This window comes from Pristiophorus japonicus, chromosome 14, assembly GCF_044704955.1.
Source record: "Pristiophorus japonicus isolate sPriJap1 chromosome 14, sPriJap1.hap1, whole genome shotgun sequence".
NCBI classification, from domain to species: Eukaryota; Metazoa; Chordata; class Chondrichthyes; family Pristiophoridae; genus Pristiophorus; species Pristiophorus japonicus.
This window is the reverse complement of record NC_091990.1, coordinates 19,527,746-19,545,275: the sequence shown is the minus strand read 5'-3', so window position 1 is coordinate 19,545,275 and position 17,530 is coordinate 19,527,746. Positions and strand designations below refer to the sequence as shown.

Genomic DNA, 17,530 nt, shown 5'->3' with positions numbered 1-17,530 from the left:
CGCAGCTCCACCCATACAGATTGCACATCATCCAAACTAATGTCCTTCCTTACTATTGCGTTAATTTCCTCTTTAACCAGCAACGCTACCCGACCTCCTTTTCCTTTCTGTCCTTCCTGAATGTTGAATATCCCTGGATGTTAGGTCAATCTTGCATTATTGTGAAAGTATATAATCACACCAAATCCAGAACGAGTGTCGTTCAGCAAGAATATCCATTGGCCCTACCTGCACCCAATCAATTAGAGTGGCCCATTTTGTTGGAACGGTTAATCCTGTGTTTGTCTACCCCGATCTCTCAACAGCATATATCCACTACACTCAAAGACAAAGTAGTAACCTGCACTCAGGACTCCCAAGAGATCCAATTTCATTTGGAAGGGGAGAAAAATCCATTTCCCATTTGAAGCAACTCTTTTCACTAATTAGCAAGGTGTATAGTTCAGACAGGTTTGAAAATTCAATTCAATGGTAGACCATGAAGACAGCCTCCTAGGGAAAGTGTCTTCTGACATTCCCAAATCATTAAAGAAATAAACGACATTTGTAATTGTTTTCCATTTCAAGATAAAATTCGTCCTGCAGCTTATTTTGAAAAGTGCGCTGTGCAGTGGTATGCAGAGACTCACCAAACAAAGGATTGCTATTCCGGTTGGGTTTTGGAGGTGGGATGGGAGGTTGTTTGGCAGGGGCTGTGGTGGTGGTGGTGGTAGTGCCCAAAGAGTCAGTGGTATTGGTGGTAGTGGTGGAACAGGAAGTAGAGAAGGAGGAAATAATGGAAGAAACATCCTTGGAGGCGGTCACATTGGCTCCAGGTTCTCTCACTTGCCCCTCGCCTGCGTCCAGAGTGGGAGCTGACAAAGGTCTTTTAGGAGGAAGCAAAGCCTGTTTCTGATCACGCATGGACTCCATATCTGACGCAGGACGTCTCTCCGAAGGCTCTGCTGGGTAAAAATAGGAAAAAGAAAACAAGAGGAAGCGTAAAACTGGGAAAACATGGACACGAGCACAAAAATCACAATCGTAAGCTCAACACTCACGCACTGATACCTCTTATTAAAAAAGCACAGCTTTCACTAAAAATTGGCAAACTTATGTTTGAAGCAGTGTCAGGGGTGCAGTGTGGCGCATGCTCTCAATGTTTTGAATTACAATATTGGAACGAAAAACATGGTTTACCAAACACTTCCAGGTGGACAATGCCCCTTTCTAAAAAAAAAGTTTATCAATCGGGCAGGAGGAAATACACCACCACAGGAGTGCACAGTGTATTACACTGCACCATGTCCTTGCTTAGAATCAAATGGAATGTGTTTTTTCTCACATCACCCTTGATGATCTTGCCTCCCCATCTCTGTAACCTACTCCATCCGTACAAACCCTCCTCCCCCCCCGGGATCTCTGCGTTCCTCAGAGGAGCACAGAGATGTCGGAGGGTTGTAGGGCTGAAGGAGGTTACAGAGATAGGGAGAGGCAAGGCCATGGAAGGATTTGAAAACAAGGATGAGAATTTTTAAACTGTGGCTTTGTGGGAACGGGAGCCAATGTAGGTCAAGGGCAAAGCACCTACACCTATGGTGGAAAAAAATTACAAATGGTCACAATAAGTGAGCCTATTCTTAAGCTCAATTTCCTTTACTCTGGTATGTTGCACCCTTCTGTTTCTTCCAAGTGTGGATGCCAGGCGGTTGCTATGCGTTTTTAAGTTACTGTGTAAATCAACAACCTTCACAACTTTTTTCCTCTCCAGTTAATGGGCAATTGACCACTCTAAAAAGGGGGCTTACAGTCCTCACAGATGTGTTGATCACCTCAAAGAGGCTAAACCTTTGGTCAAAAGTGAAAACGTTCAGTGTAGCAGGTCGCCATCTGGTCCAGCGTGGCTGTACTTGGTTCTTCAACTGGACCTGCTTACTGTAACCTCATGTTAATGCCAGTGATCATATTCCTTTTATATGAGGTGGGGGGGAAGTTATAACTTGTTGAAATATATTACATTTCTTCTACAAAATAAAGGCAGCCTCAAGATTTCTGTACAATTTTGCATCTCATGCCAAAATCCTAGCAGCGGCCCAGGGTATTGTGATAGGGAAACCCCATGTTGGTCAGTCATTGTAAAAACCTGAGGGACTTCACAGTACTGCTCATCGACTTGAATACCAATATTTTCAATTAGCTCAGTAAATCAAGCAAAAAAAAAAAAGGAATTTGACAAGTGGTACAGCATTATAAAGAAACTTGGTCACACAAAATATGTTTTGCATTGTTCTACCCTGCTTAGGATTGAGACACCAAGGCATATGAAGGAACAGGCACCAATTATACACCTGGACTGGTTTTCAGCTTTCTAAGTCAGATATTCAAAATGGTCTTAATTTCTTGAATGTAGATTACACACTCCACTGCCATGATTCGTGCTCTCATCGCTGAGAGCATGCAGAAATCAAGCGCAGGCAACGGAAAGAGCGTGTAGCAAACCAGTCCCACCCACTCCTTCCCTCAACGACTATCTGTCCCACTTGTGACAGGGACTGTGGCTCTCATATTGGGCTGTACAGCCACCTAAGGACTCATTTTTAGAGTGGAAGCAAGTCTTCCTCGATTCCGAGGGACTGCCTATGATGATGACAACCAAATCTTATCTTAAGTTAATTGTTCAGTTAAAAGGGAATCAAATAATTATATAAGAAGGTACAGAGAAAGGGCATGGAAGTAAAATTGAAGTAGACAGCTCCGGTATAATAGCTAGCACCAGCAGAAGCACAATGGGTCGAATGGCCTCCTTTTGTGCAGCAAATTTAATTACCGAAGCTGTCAAAACAAATAATCAAAAAGACACAAATTGTGATAAATTATGCTTAAAATATAATATACAGTCGTATGATACTGGACTGTGTTGATGTCACTTGAATGTGTGACAGGGGACCAATCAGCCACTCAAACTCAAACATTTACTTAGTGCGACAGTTTGCAGTCAGAAAACTTGGAAAAATAACATGCATGGGCGAGATAAGGCCATCGTGTCCTGCAGCCATGAGGTTTACTAGACTTACAACTTGAAATGTTTGAAAATGCACAGTAAACTTTCAAGTACTGCACGCCAGTGTCATTTATACTGCACCAAAATGAGACAAGCTTTTTCTTTTGGTCATCGTACCACACATTATGTAAAATAGCAACGATGGATGTTTTAATTAGCGACTTAAGATAAAACTCAGTGAAACAAAGATTTTGAGTTTTAGAAAAAAATCATCGCTTTGATTTCCTACCTTTAGTTTTTTGGGGTTCCTCAGCGGTGCTCCTCGTTCTCCCCTCGGCTTCCTGTGGAGCTTTTGAAACACTCGACCTTTTTTCACCTCTGGCAGCTGGTTCAACCTCTTTTGAGGGAGACAGCTCACCCACGGGGACCGTGTGCCCATTCTTCAGTGTACTGTTTTGGGCAGGTTTGCTGTTAATTTCCCCATCTGTAGAAAGGAAGAAAGAGAAGCCTGGTAAGTTTTTGGTAAGAGAAGATAAGGAGAAACTGTTTCCACTGGCACGAGGGTCGGTAACCAGAGGACACAGATTTAAGGTAATTGGCCCAAGAACCAGAGGGGGGGATGTGGAGAATTTTCTTTACGCAGTGAGTTATACTCAGGAATGCATGGCCAGAAAGACTGGTGGAAGCAGATTCAATGGTAACTTTCAAAAGGGGATTGGTTGTATAATTGAAAAGGAGAAATTTGCAGGGCTCTGGGGGAAAGAGCAGGGAGTGGGACTAATTGGATCGCTCTTTCAAAGCGCTGGCACAGGCATGATGGACTGAATGGCCTCCTTCTGTGCTGTGTGATTCTATGAGGTCGCCAGTGAGCCATTGCTTAACATCTTTTCTCTCTGTAAACCAAGAGTGCAAACAAAATAATACTTGGGACACACAAAAGAAATGTCTTATAACCAACCTGTTCTCTCAAAGTGTATCTCAGTTATTGCTCGTACAGCATGGTCACATAAATTCCTGTCTAGTATCTACTCTCTCTCTAAATAGACACAGCCGGTACCTTACCTTTCTCAATCTGTCTTCACCTCTCCTGTGTATTTTGGTCCATCTCTATCTGTTTGGCAGTCTCATCTGATTGCATCAGTGCTCATCATCATCTTTTCCAGTCTCACTGCATTGTTAATAGCTATGCCCTTTGGCCTCTCACAGTATTGTCCTTTCAAGAGGCCAAAGCCCTCTCTGCAGATTACTCCGATATTCTTCCTGTTCTTTTCCGCATCCAAACAAAGTTGGTCAAAAAATGTTCCCCTGAATAGTGGTGAAGCTGGTGCTGCAAACAGGAGCTGATCAGCACCAAGATCCTCCTCCGAGGCTGGTCACTCAGTCGAGCTGGAGAACCGGCCTGCATTCCAGCACACTGGTGCACCCAGTTACCACCCTGAAGCATAGAGACCATCAAGCATCTTGGGTTGCCAACTCTGGTTGGACGGGGTCATCACATGGCCATCCTGCCTCTAACCGCCCGCCCCCACACTACCACCATTGGTTGCCTGACATGCCCATCCTCAAAGTGCTCTGCCTTCCCACGGCCAAGTGGACGGACTCTGTTACCCGATTGGATATTCTCGACTTGTCAATCAAACAGCCTTGCACCCCTCCCCATCTCTGATATTTGTGTAAAACAAAAATATTCAAAGTAAATGGCAAAAATCTCACTTTATTTTAAAAAAAATGCCCTCATGACTTTTCTCCAGTTGCTGGAAGCAGTGTTCAGGAGACCAATCTTTAATTTCTAAAGACTCCAGGACAATCCGGGAGGGTTGGCAACCCTACTTGCATCAGAAAGTAACGCACTAAATTGACAGGAAGTTGCAAGTTGACAATTAGTCCTCAGCAGGGACGCTGGCATCAAGAATAAAATCCATTTGTATTTTGTTTATTGGGGGCGGGAAGAGATGGGGACAGTTACGCCTCTTCAGTTTATCGTCTTCCTTTCCTTTATTTTCAGGTATTCCCAGAACACTCCGACTGCGGAGTTTCCTCCTCATCCCTGTGCTGCAAACCATCTTCAGCCAGTCACTACAAATTATATTTCAACTGATTATAACAAACTACTTGCAATTATCTAGCTCCTTTAATGCAGAAAAGCATCTCAAAGCGCTTCACTGAGGTGTGATTAAAGAAAATCTTGAATTAACAGATTCATAATATTTTTCAGCAGAGAATGCCATGTAGCCGACCTCGGCAGCAATGCCCGTGAAAAAGATATCCACTTCCTCCCATCCTCCTGCTCTTTTCCCCATGCACTCATTAACTTTTCATTTTCAAATACATATTCCTTTCCTTGTTAAAATCAGTCATGAGGTTCTGCTACCACCACTCTTTCTGACCGGACATTCCATGTAGGAAGGACATTCTTGCTATTGAGGGAGTGCAGCGAAGGTTCACCAGACTGATTCCCGGGATGGCGGGACTGACCTATCAAGAAAGATTGGATCAACTGGGCTTGTATTCACTGGAGTTCAGAAGAATGAGAGGGGATCTCATAGAAACGTTTAAAATTCTGACAGGTTTAGACAGGTTAGATGCAGGAAGAATGTTCCCAATGTTGGGGAAGTCCAGAACCAGGGGTCACAGTCTAAGGATAAGGGGTAAGCCATTTAGGACCGAGATGTTTGCTAGTGCTGTTGGGGAGGAGTTAAACTAATATGGCAGGGGGATGGGAAACAAAAAGGAGACAAAAGCAAAAGACAGAAAGGAGATGAGGAAAAGTGGAGGGCAGAGAAACCCAAGGCAAAGAACAAAAAGGGCCACTGTACAGCAAAATTCTAAAAGGACAAAGGGTGTTAAAAAAAACAAGCCTGAAGGCTTTGTGTCTTAATGCAAGGAGTATCCGTAATAAGGTGGATAAATTAACTGTGCAAATAGATGTTAACAAATATGATGTGATTGGGATTACAGAGACGTGGCTCCAGGATGATCAGGGCTGGGAACTCAACATCCAGGGGTATTCAACATTCAGGAAGGATAGAATAAAAGGAAAAGGAGGTGGGGTAGCATTGCTGGTTAAGGAGGAGATTAATGCAATAGTTAAGAAGGACATTAGCTTGGATGATGTGGAATCTATATGGGTAGAGCTGCAGAACACCAAAGGGCAAAAAACGTTAGTGGGAGCTGTGTACAGACCTCCAAACAGTAGTAGTGATGTTGGGGAGGGCATCAAACAGGAAATTAGGGGTGCATGCAATAAAGGTGCAGCAGTTATAATGGGTGACTTTAATAAGCACATAGATTGGGCTAACCAAACTGGAAGCAATACGGTGGAGGAGGATTTCCTGGAGTGCATAAGGGATGGTTTTCTAGACCAATATGTCGAGGAACCAACTAGGGGGGAGGCCATCTTAGACTGGGTGTTGTGTAATGAGAGAGGATTAATTAGCAATCTCGTTGTGCGAGGCCCCTTGGGGAAGAGTGACCATAATATGGTGGAATTCTGCATTAGGATGGAGAATGAAACAGTTAATTCAGAGACCATGGTCCAGAACTTAAAGAAGGGTAACTTTGAAGGTATGAGGCGTGAATTGGCTAGGATAGATTGGCGAATGATACTGAAGGGGTTGACTGTGGATGGGCAATGGCAGACATTTAGAGACATGGATGAACTACAACAATTGTACATTCCTGTCTGGCGTAAAAATAAAAAAGGGAAGGTGGATCAACCGTGGCTATCAAGGGAAATCAGGGATAGTATTAAAGCCAAGGAAGTGGCATACAAATTGGCCAGAAATAGCAGCGAACCCGGGGACTGGGAGAAACTTAGAACTCAGCAGAGGAGGACAAAGGGTTTGATTAGGGCAGGGAAAATGGAGTACGAGAAGAAGCTTGCAGGGAACATTAAGACGGATTACAAAAGTTTCTATAGATATGTAAAGAGAAAAAGGTTAGTAAAGACAAACGTAGGTCCCCTGCAGTCAGAATCAGGGGAAGTCATAACGGGGAACAGAGAAATGGCGGACCAATTGAACAAGTACTTTGGTTCGGTATTCACTAAGGAGGACACAAACAACCTTCCGGATATAAAAGGGGTCAGAGGGTCTAGTAAGGAGGAGGAGGAGCTGAGGGAAATCCTTATTAGTCGGGAAATTGTGTTGGGGAAATTGATGGGATTGAAGGCCGATAAATCCCCAGGGCCTGATGGACTGCATCCCAGAGTACTTAAGGAGGTGGCCTTGGAAATAGCGGATGCATTGAGTCATTTTCCAACATTCCATTGACTCTGGATCAGTTCCTATCGAGTGGAAGGTAGCCAATGTAACCCCACTTTTTAAAAAAAGGGGAGGTGCAACGAGACCTTGTTATCATGGTACATCAGTCATTGAAAGTTGGCATGCAGGTACAGCAGGCGCTTAAGAAAGCAAATGGCATGTTGGCCTTCATAGCGAGGGGATTTGAGTACAGGGGCAGGGAGGTGTTGCTGCAGTTGTACAGGGCCTTGGTGAGGCCACAGCTGGAGTATTGTGTACAGTTTTATTCTCCTAACCTGAGGAAGGACATTCTTGCTATTGAGGGAGTGCAGCGAAGGTTCACCAGACTGAATCCCGGGATGGCGGGACTGACCTATCAAGAAAGACTGGATCAACTGGGCTTGTATTCACTGGAGTTCAGAAGAATGAGAGGGGACCTCATAGAAACATTTAAAATTCTGATGGATTTAGACAGGTTAGATGCAGGAAGAATGTCCCCAATGTTGGGGAAGTCCAGAACCAGGGGACACAGTCTAAGGATAAAGGGTAAGCCATTTAGGACCGAGATGAGGAGAAACTTCTTCACCCAGAGAGTGGTGAACCTGTGGAATTCTCTACCACAGAAAGTAGTTGAGGCCAATTCACTAAATATATTCAAAAAGGAGTTAGATGAAGTCCTTACTACTAGGGGGATCAAGGGGTATGGCGAGAAAGCAGGAATGGGGTACTGAAGTTGCATGTTCAGCCATGAACTCATTGAATGGCGGTGCAGGCTAGAAGGGCCGAATGGCCTACTCCTGCACCTATTTTCTATGTTTCTAACTCACCGCATACAGGAATTTCTCCCAACCTCAGTTTATTATTTTGATGCTCTTCATTTTATGCTTTCCAATGACTGAATCTCCAACCAGCAAAAAACTCATGAAAACCCTTCATAATTTGTAACAGTGAATTCTGATCATGTACCAGTTCCAAGTGTATTCTTCCCCTTCCCTTAAAACTCGTACTGCAGCAATTCGCCAAGGCATCCTCGGCAGCACCTCCATCACATTGGAGGACAAGGGAAGTCGGTGCATGGAAACACCATCACCTCCAAGTCGCACACCATTCCAACTGGGGACACATATCGCCGCTGCTTCATTATCACCGGATCAAAATCCTGCAACTCCCTACCCAACAGCACTGTGAAGATACCTTCACCACACAGACTGCAGCGGTTCAAGAAGGCGGCCCACAACTTTCGCTGGGCAACTCGGGATGAGCAATAAATGCCGGCCTTGCCAGCGACATAAAAACAGACTGTGAGCTTCTCAACCCCACGTGTCAGTCCATCAGCGTATTGTGAGAAGGAACAGCTTTTATCACTGGTAGTGGAGGTTGCTGGTATTAAACCAATCAGATCATTTCAAAGGTGGGACTGGAGCTCATCAGAAACAAATATGTTGATGACTGGGACTGGAACCAGATATTATTTCCAGTTGTTTGTTGGGCGCAAGCAGAAACAAATTAAAATGAGCTGTTGGCTTCCGAGTCCCAATTACATGTATGTTTATAGAATTGTATAGCACAGGAGGCGGCCATTTGGCCAATCATGACTGTCCTGGCTCTGAAAGAACTGTCCAATTAGACCCATTTCCCTGCTCTTTCCCCATAATGCTGCAAATGTTTCCTTTTAAAGTATATATCCAATTCCCTTTCGAAAGTTACTACTGAATCTGCTCTCCCCCCCACCAATTCAGGCAGTGCGCCCAGAAAGTGCCACTTTTTAAAAAAAAAAGCGTTCTCCTCATCTTCCCCCTGGCTCACTTACCAAATAACTTAACTCTGTGGTCAGGAAACTGACCCTCCTGCCAGTGGAAACAGTTTCTTCTTATTTCTTCATACCGCCATACATTTTCTCAACCCTTTATACTAGTCTACTTAGTGTTTACCCCAAAGAAGTTATATACAACAAGTTGCTAAAATGCATCTACTAAAAAATGATTTTCCTCAAAAAGGAACTTCTAGGGCATGTCAGTCTTTGTGAAATTTTACTTTCTTCAAAATTCTAGTTGCCAACACTTTTTCTTAATAAAATAAGGTGGATGCTCACTGGCGTGACTGGTTTTATTCGATAATTCCTGTCGCTGTACTTATGATATAGCCACATTTTGAAAATAAAATAGGGATTGGTGATACATTTTATATATCAATAAAAATACTCTGAACTACAACAGTCTCCAAAATACCAATAATTGCAGAAAATCAAGTGTCAAAAAAAATCATAATGTTCCCATAGGAACAAGCTGCGCTTTCAGCACCCTCAGCCCCTTTCTAAATTACCTTTACTGCTAACTGCGCTTTTGCATACTACAATATTAGAATCATAGAATGGTTACAGCACAGAAGGAGGCCATTCGGCCCGTCGAGCCCGTGCCGGTTCTCGAAGAGCAGTTCAGCTCGTTCCACTTCTTCGCCCTTTCTCCGTAGCCCTGCACATTCTTTTCCTTCAGGTACTAATACCCTTTTGAAAGCCACAATTGAGTCTGCCTCCACCACCCTTTCAGGCAGTGTATTCCAGATCCTAACCACTCACTGCATAAAAAAGTTTTTCCTCATGTCGCCTTTGGTTCTTTTGCCAATCACCTTAAATCTGTGTCCTCTGGTTCGCAACTCTTCCACCAATGGGAACTGTTTCTCTCGATCTAGATCCCTCATGATTTTGAACACCTCTATTAAATCTGCTCTCAACCTTCTCTGCTCTAAGGAGAACCCCAGCTTCTCTTTAAAAAAAAAAGTCAAAGCAGTTTTAAACCTGCAGAGTTGAAATCGTAGTTATATGTGTACCTTAAGTTATAACAAGCCTGTGACCATTGTACAAGCAGAGTAGCCAGTCAGCAGTCCTGCAAGATCCAACATAGGATGGATTTCTGAGAGACTCAGTAGGCCAAAAAAAAAGATTGTGTGTGGTGAAATTGCCCATCAGTTCAGGAATAAAATGTGTACAGGATCAGCATCAGAACTAATGCTTCAGTAGAGGCAATCTGTACGACAGCTTCTTGGACAATTATTTCATTGAGGAAGCACGGATTGTTATCTTTGAGCAGGTCATTAACTGGTTTTCAGCACACACACTTTCCTTTTTGGTTTTAGAAATATTCAGAGCTGGCCAGTAGTTGGCTCATGACCCAGAGCGATGGAAAATACCATATTGGCACCTCAAACTTGAGGCCCATCTTCATAGAACTACAGTGAATTATTAGCACAGAAACAGGCCATTTGGCCCATGTTGGTATTTATGTTCCACGCGAGCCTCCTCCCACCATACTTTATCTAACTGTTTCTGCATACTCCTTTTTCCCTCTGGTACTAATTTAGCTTCCCCTTAAATGCAGTCATGCTATTCGCCTCAACTACTCCTTGGGGTAGCGAGTTCCACATTCTAACCACAGAGTAAAGAGGTTTCTCCTGAATTCCCTATTGGATTTATTAGTGACTATCTTATATTTATGACCACTAGTTGTGGTCTCCTCCACAAGCAAAAACATCTCTACATCTATCAAACCCCTTCATAACTTTAAAGAGCTCTATTCGGTATTTAGTACTTTAATTTTTTTTAATGTAACGGTGCGAGTCTATATGTAAGTAAATATGCAACCTGAAGTTGTCAAAATGTTCAAGTCGGACATTTCACAAGGTGGCCCCTTAATGCAGCAATATTGGGTTTAGAATGATAGAATCTTGCAGCACAGGAGGCTATTCGGCCCATCGAACCTGTGCCGGTTCTTTGAAAGTGGTAGAAATTAGTCCCATACACCAGCTCATTTTGTCATAACCATGCAAATTAGTCCTCAAGTACATGCCCAATTGACTTTCAAAAGTTCCTATGGAATCAGACGCCACCGCCCTTCAGATAGTGCGAATCAGATCTTAACAATCCTGTGTGAAGAAATTTCTTCTAATTGCCCCTCTAGAGCTTGTGCCAATTATTTTAAAGCTATGATCTCTGGTTACTGACCCACTTGCTAGAGGAAGTAGTTTCTCTCTACTTTCTCTATCATAACCCCTCATAATTGTGAATACCTCTATCAGATCTCCCTTTAACTTTCTCTGCTCTAAGGAGAACAATCCCAGCTTCTCCAATCTCTCCGCATAACTGAACTCCCTCAATCCTGGTAAACCCCCTCTGTACCCTCTCCAGGGCCTTGATATCCTTCCTATTGTGTGTGGCCAGAATTGTACACAATACTCCAGTTGAGGCCTAACCAGAGATTTGCAAGAGTTTCTGCCATCAGACAACCTCAGCGAGCCAGTACAACAACATTGGCACACAATGCAGTATCACACGAACAGTAAAATCTGTCGCTTCCCCCACCATACAGTCATCAGGCACAACCAGACATCATCATGGTTTTGGATACTACAGTGCTAACATAACTTGGGAGCCAGTTAATGGGGATATCAGTGGACTTCCCTACCATCCCCCTGAAAAATCTTGCCCCGAAACCCCTCTCACGACAGCTCACATATACCCCAACCTTTTCTGTGCTACACTTATATCACAAATACAACCGTTGCTCCCCTCACGCCCCCTACCCCAGCGCAAGGATTTCCCACCAAGAATGCTACAAGTTACTAAACAGCATGGAATTCCACACCAATAACCTGCTCCCAACTCTATCCCAGAGTCGCAAATGACAATCAAATTTTACAGTCCCTGTATTCACTAGTGTTTCTCTCTCGTTTTGCTTCTTAGCAAAGCAGCGACACTCAATGAGGAAAAATAACACCATGTCATCATACCCAAGAGGCCCTCCCCCCTCAACAAACTAATTTAGCTTGAAGAGGATGATCGATGGGCACTAGAAAGAGGACAGCCACGATGAGCAGGTGAATTACAGGCCAAGTCCACTATATTAGGGTTCCAATATCCATATACGGCTTAAATCAGAACTCTTTGTTACCTGTCTCGAACACATTCCAACCCTGTGCAACTTTCTGCCTCACACCAAATGTACTCCTGACTGTCTGCCTCTCATGTGACAGGATTCTCCCCCACATCGGGCAAAAAACCTTTTTATTGCTCTCGATCTTCCAATCCCATGTGATATAAATGACTTAAAATGACACAATGCAAAAAAAACATGAGACTCATCAACTTCACAGCACTAAAAACTAACATTTCCACAGTCAGTTTGAACTCGGGTTGCCAATTCTCTCGAATCGTTCTGAAGCCCCTCACAATTAAAGAATACCATAGCATCAGACAACACAGGAGGCTGCCATTTGGCCCATCGTGCCTGTGACGTCACTTTGAAATAGCTATCCAATTAGTCCCACTCTCCTACTTTCCCCCCATATCTATGCAAATGTTACCATTTCAAGTATACATCCAATTCCACTTGAAGGTTACTATTGAATCCGCTTCAAGCAGTGCATTCCAGATTATAAAAATCACACAGAATTTACAGTACAGAAAGGCAGCCATTTGGCCCAACTGCTCCATGCTGGCGTTTATGCTCCACAAGAGCCTCCTTCATCGAACCCCATCAGCATATCATTCTATTGCTTTCTTTCTCGTGCGTACTTATCTAGCTTCCCCTTAAATGCATCTATGCTATTTCCCTCAATACCAAGTTCCACATTCTAACCACTCTCTGGGTAAAGAAGTTCTCCTGAATTCTTTACGAGCCAAATTGACAATTCATTGGATTTGTCACAGGAGAACATGCCACACCAAATTGCTTGCTCTATCTATATTTAACTTTGGCTACCAGCTGATCTGCAGCAATCATGCTGAGCTGCAGCTAAGTGCCAAATTATCAGGTTTGTTAAAGGAACTGCTATTACTGTTGTCACCGGGCTTTGGTGCATTAGCACCGAAACAGTATAGGAATATAGATATATATATATTTTTTAAATCACGCTAGTCTGTTAGTTGCATCTTTCATTTATTGCCTCAATTTGTTGGTGCCAATGACAGACTTGTAACAACCAGTACCTCATCCTGGTGTACAGCTTCAAATGTTCTCTCCAGACATAATCCAAGTCTATAATGTGCTGAGTACTTTTCACACATCAACTGGAAACCCGATAAAAATTTCACAACTCCAAAATTATGCCTTCATGAAATCCTGGGGACAACACTACATCGCTGTATAAAGGCCACTCAATCAGGATGTTCCTCAAAGGGTTTGGGTGAGAGGGAGGGATCCAGCTTGTTCAACAACTGATTTGACTGTTAATTAAATCCAAATATTTCAAATCTCTCTTCATTCTGTGCACATTATACTTGCCTTGTTCAGGAATCTCTTTCAACACTCCCTTCTTAACCAGTTCAGCTCTGCTTTGTCTCACAGATAACTTCCTGTCCAAAACTGGAATTATAAAAACAGGTCCGTGAACAGAATTTCAGATAAATGGTTCTCCACAAACTCCCTTAGTGACATTGTGAAGTACACGTTAAAACTCAAATCACAAGCAAAACAACGAAGGGAGAGGCTAGGAGAAATTCTTTACAGAGGATTCTTAGGTCATGGAATGCCCTGCCAGAAACAATGGTGGGAGCAGAATCCATAGGAGCTTTTGTAAGAAAAATGGTTAAATATTTGACAAATAAAAATTCGAGAGAGAGTATGAAGAAAGGGTTAGGAATGGGATTAAGTGGATAGCTCTGAGAGCCAGCACAGGCACAATGGGCCAAATAGTCTTGCACCATTCTTCGAATCCAATGACTCAATCAATGAAAACAGTTTGTGGCATCTTCAATATAACAAGGCATTCAAAGCTTTAGGCACTTATACAATTGGAGGTCGTTTAAGCATTCTGGTACTTTCAAAGCTACACAGTGGCCCTACACAACATTGTCACAGGACTTATTCAGCGTGTTGGGACCAATATCCTCCAACAAAGAAAACAATCACTTCAATCAAAGCACTTGAGCCTTGTGCTAGTACAAAACAAAACAAAGCATGCTGGAGGTACGCAGGTCAGACAGCACCCATCGAGAAAACACAAGACAGTTGATGGTTCAGGTATAAAACCTTTCAGAACCGAATCTTGTGTCTTCTGCCTGACCTGCTGAGTACCTCCAGTGTTTTCTGTTCATTTCATTTTTCCAGCTTCTGCAGTATTTTGAATTTTGCTTCTTGTATGAATTCTTCACCGATCATCTTCTAGCACTATCACCGCCAGTACTGCACTAGTCTTGCACAGCTCAAAATGCTCTCCAAAACACAACCCAAGTTGGAAGGACAAAATGTGTAACTGTGTTTTGCTGGGTGTTTTTCATGATTCTGGTGGAGAAAGTTTGAAAATTTTACCCGCTTACCATTGCACTTTACTGAGATTCGTGAGACAATAATGCTGCATAGAAGAACTGAATGACAAAAATCCCAGAAGAAATGTAAAATGGACCCCTAAATACTGTATCTGAACTTACTTGATTTAAGTGCATTCAATCGTGGACGAGGCGAGTTTGAAAAGGGCTTGAGGGGAGATGGGAGAGAAACAAACAAAAAAAAAGACGCGCAGATTCATGGCTGTGCCAGGTAGAGCTGGAGGATGCTTGGCTTGTTGGGAAAGGGGAGCGGGTAGGCACAAGAGGCAACTGTACAGATGGTGTAAAGAAGACTATGAGCTCTCACACTTGGAGGTGAGGGTGGAGAAAAGAAGCCCGGAGTTACCATAGGATCATCCTGGAGTAGTGGCTTTGGCAGGGGAGAGTGAAGCCAGATAGAGCTTGATGTGATCGAGCCAGATCTGGGGATGAACGGCCAAAATAGGTGTGTGCCAGATATACTCAAGCCTGCCATCCTTGTACTTGAGGGAGACTATACAAGGGGGAATATTGGGAGAGTGTAAATGTTTTCCTGGGAGCAAGGGCATAAAAGGTGCTCAGGGAATGGCTGAGCAAATCAACAACTGCTGACGCATTGCCACAAATGGAATGCCAAAGGCTAGGCAATCGGGAGTTTGAAAGTGTAATTGTAAAAGACGGAGGAGAGTTTTTCTCTCAGACAGATGCAGAGAAAAGTAGGGTAGGGAGATGTGCATCGTGAGGGGCACAAGGAAGAGGTCAGATATGCCAGTGACCAAGACTACAAGAGTACAGAAACCACAGGAAATGGCAAAGTCAAGATGATAGCCATGAATATAGGTAGGACAATTCAAATGGAGGGAGAGGTTTAGGATGCACAGGAGGCCAATAAATCTGGAGAGGAGGCGGCTAAGAACAGCTGAGATGGAGTTTAAGATAAAACTCAAATCAAACCAGTCAATTACTGTAAAGGCACTAGTACATGGTGACATACATGTCGAGGCTCAGACAGCAATTCATTCAATGTTAAGGAGAGACACAGAGAAGTGGTATAAAGTGCTTTATGTATGAGGATTCTACTACACATATACAACATTCTTTGAAAAACTGCGCCCACGATGAGGACACAGTTAATGCAGTCATTTCCCCCTGAATTTCTAATGCTCCCTGTCTCTGAACCAGAAGCTGCCTTTCAAAGTTTCAAATGTGACATCTTCGTGAATGCACTCCTTGATTGGAGTCTGCAGAGATCGATTTCCATCTCTATTGGATAAGCCAGCACAGCCACAATGGGCCGAATGGCCTCCTTCTGTGCTGCACCATTCTTTGACAGTACTGTTGCCCGTCAACAGCTTAGACTGCAGAGATCTAATTTTTTCCCTTTCAATTAAGGATTTTTTGGTTGAAGTGAAAAAAAAACTGGCTTAGGGTCTTTTGTAACGTGTGTTTGTAACATTGCACTTTCAGAAGCAGATATTATATCATATTTACATGTCTAAAAAAGGACACGTGAACGTTTCAGATGAAGATCCCTTGTCAAAATTGATGATTCACCCGAGATACTGAGCTAACTTTCTTTTGGCAGGTGCTCACTGACCTGCATTATTCGTTTTATTTCAGAAAATTCCAGCGTTACTTTTCTTATTAGATCTACTTAAATGAAAATTGCCCGAGTTTTATTTGAAAAACAAATTTTTTTTAATGCCAAATTAAAAATGACCAAACTCAAAAAAGCTCGATTGCTTAATTTAAATCGACAGCAGATTAAGACTTTTAAAAAAATGAATGATCCCCTAAATTGCAATTGGAACAGCTGCATCAATGGCACATCTGATAAAGACAAAATGCAAAACATATTTACAATTTACAGATTACCCTTCCTTTATCTTGTGCTATTGGGAACTGCAGATTAGTGAGCTAGATCATGACTGAATATTTAATATAATTTAAATCACAGGACCAGGAGTTCCCCTGAAAGGCTTAGTGAGTAAATGCAGCACAGGGGGCCCAAGTTTCCACATGATTCGCGCCTGATTTTTTAGGAGCAACTGGTGGAGAACGGACTATTTTAGAAATCGCAATTCTCCACATTTTTTTTCTGCAGTTCTAGTCAGGTAGAACAGTTCTAGTTTAGAACAGAATTTTTTCTTCAAAAGGGGGCTTGTCCGGCCACTGACGCCTGATTTGAAAGTTTCCACAGTGAAAATGTACTCCAAACTAAAGTAGAATGGAGCCAGTGAAGATTTTTGTAGAATTGAAAAAACCTGTTCTACACATTAAAAAATCAGGCGCAGGTTACAAATTAGGCGTCCAGAACGAGGGGGAGGGGGGGGGGGGGGAAGAGGGAACTCATTAAATTCGACAATAAATCCTTATTTATACTTCTACAAATATTATACAAATAAATCCAACCTGAATAAACATTTATAAGCCAAGAAAAGATTAAATAAACCATCTTCCTACCTGTGTGAAAGTGCTTCAGCCAGGGAGAATTCTGCAGCCGTTTGTGCCGCTGAGCGGGAGGGGGGGGGAAGAGAAAGCCGTTCGTGTCGCTGAGCGGGAGGGGGGAGAGAGAGAGAGAGAGAGAGAGAGAGAGAGAGAGAGGGAGAGAGAGAGAGAGAGAGAGAGAGAGAGAGAGAGAGAGGGAGGAGGAGAGAGAGAGAGGGGGAGGGAGAGAGAGAGAGAGAGAGAGAGAGAGAGAGAGAGAGAGAGAGAGAGAGAGAGAGAGAGAGGAGAGGGAGGGAGGGAGGGGGAGGGAGGAGAGAGAGGGGGGGAGGGAGAGGAGAGAGAGGGGGGAGGAGGGAGGGAGAGAGAGGGGGGAGGGAGGGAGGGAGAGAGAGAGGGGGGGAGGGAGGGGAGAAAGGAGAGAGAGAGAGAGAGAGGAGAGAGAGAAGAGAGAGAGAGAGAGAGGAGAGGGAGGGAGAGAGGAGAGAGAGAGAGAGAGAGAGGGGGGGGGGGGAAGGGAGGGGGGGAGGGGGGGAGGGGGGGGGGGGGGGAGAGAGGTAAGGGGGG

The 17,530-nt window shown here is 43.5% G+C and overlaps 1 protein-coding gene across 1 annotated transcript in view; it reads right to left on the bottom strand.

Moving 5' to 3' along the window:
* The window catches only part of LOC139280306 (phosphatase and actin regulator 4-like), a 53,631-nt gene that overhangs the window by 25,453 nt on the left and 10,648 nt on the right, over nt 1–17,530 (bottom strand). The window contains exons 3-5 of the mRNA XM_070899976.1: nt 13,497–13,577; nt 3,270–3,464; nt 630–944 (exon numbers count right to left, since the gene is read on the bottom strand). Coding sequence (XP_070756077.1) covers nt 630–944; nt 3,270–3,464; nt 13,497–13,577 — 591 coding nt within the window. The remainder of the gene's footprint in view (nt 1–629; nt 945–3,269; nt 3,465–13,496; nt 13,578–17,530) is intronic.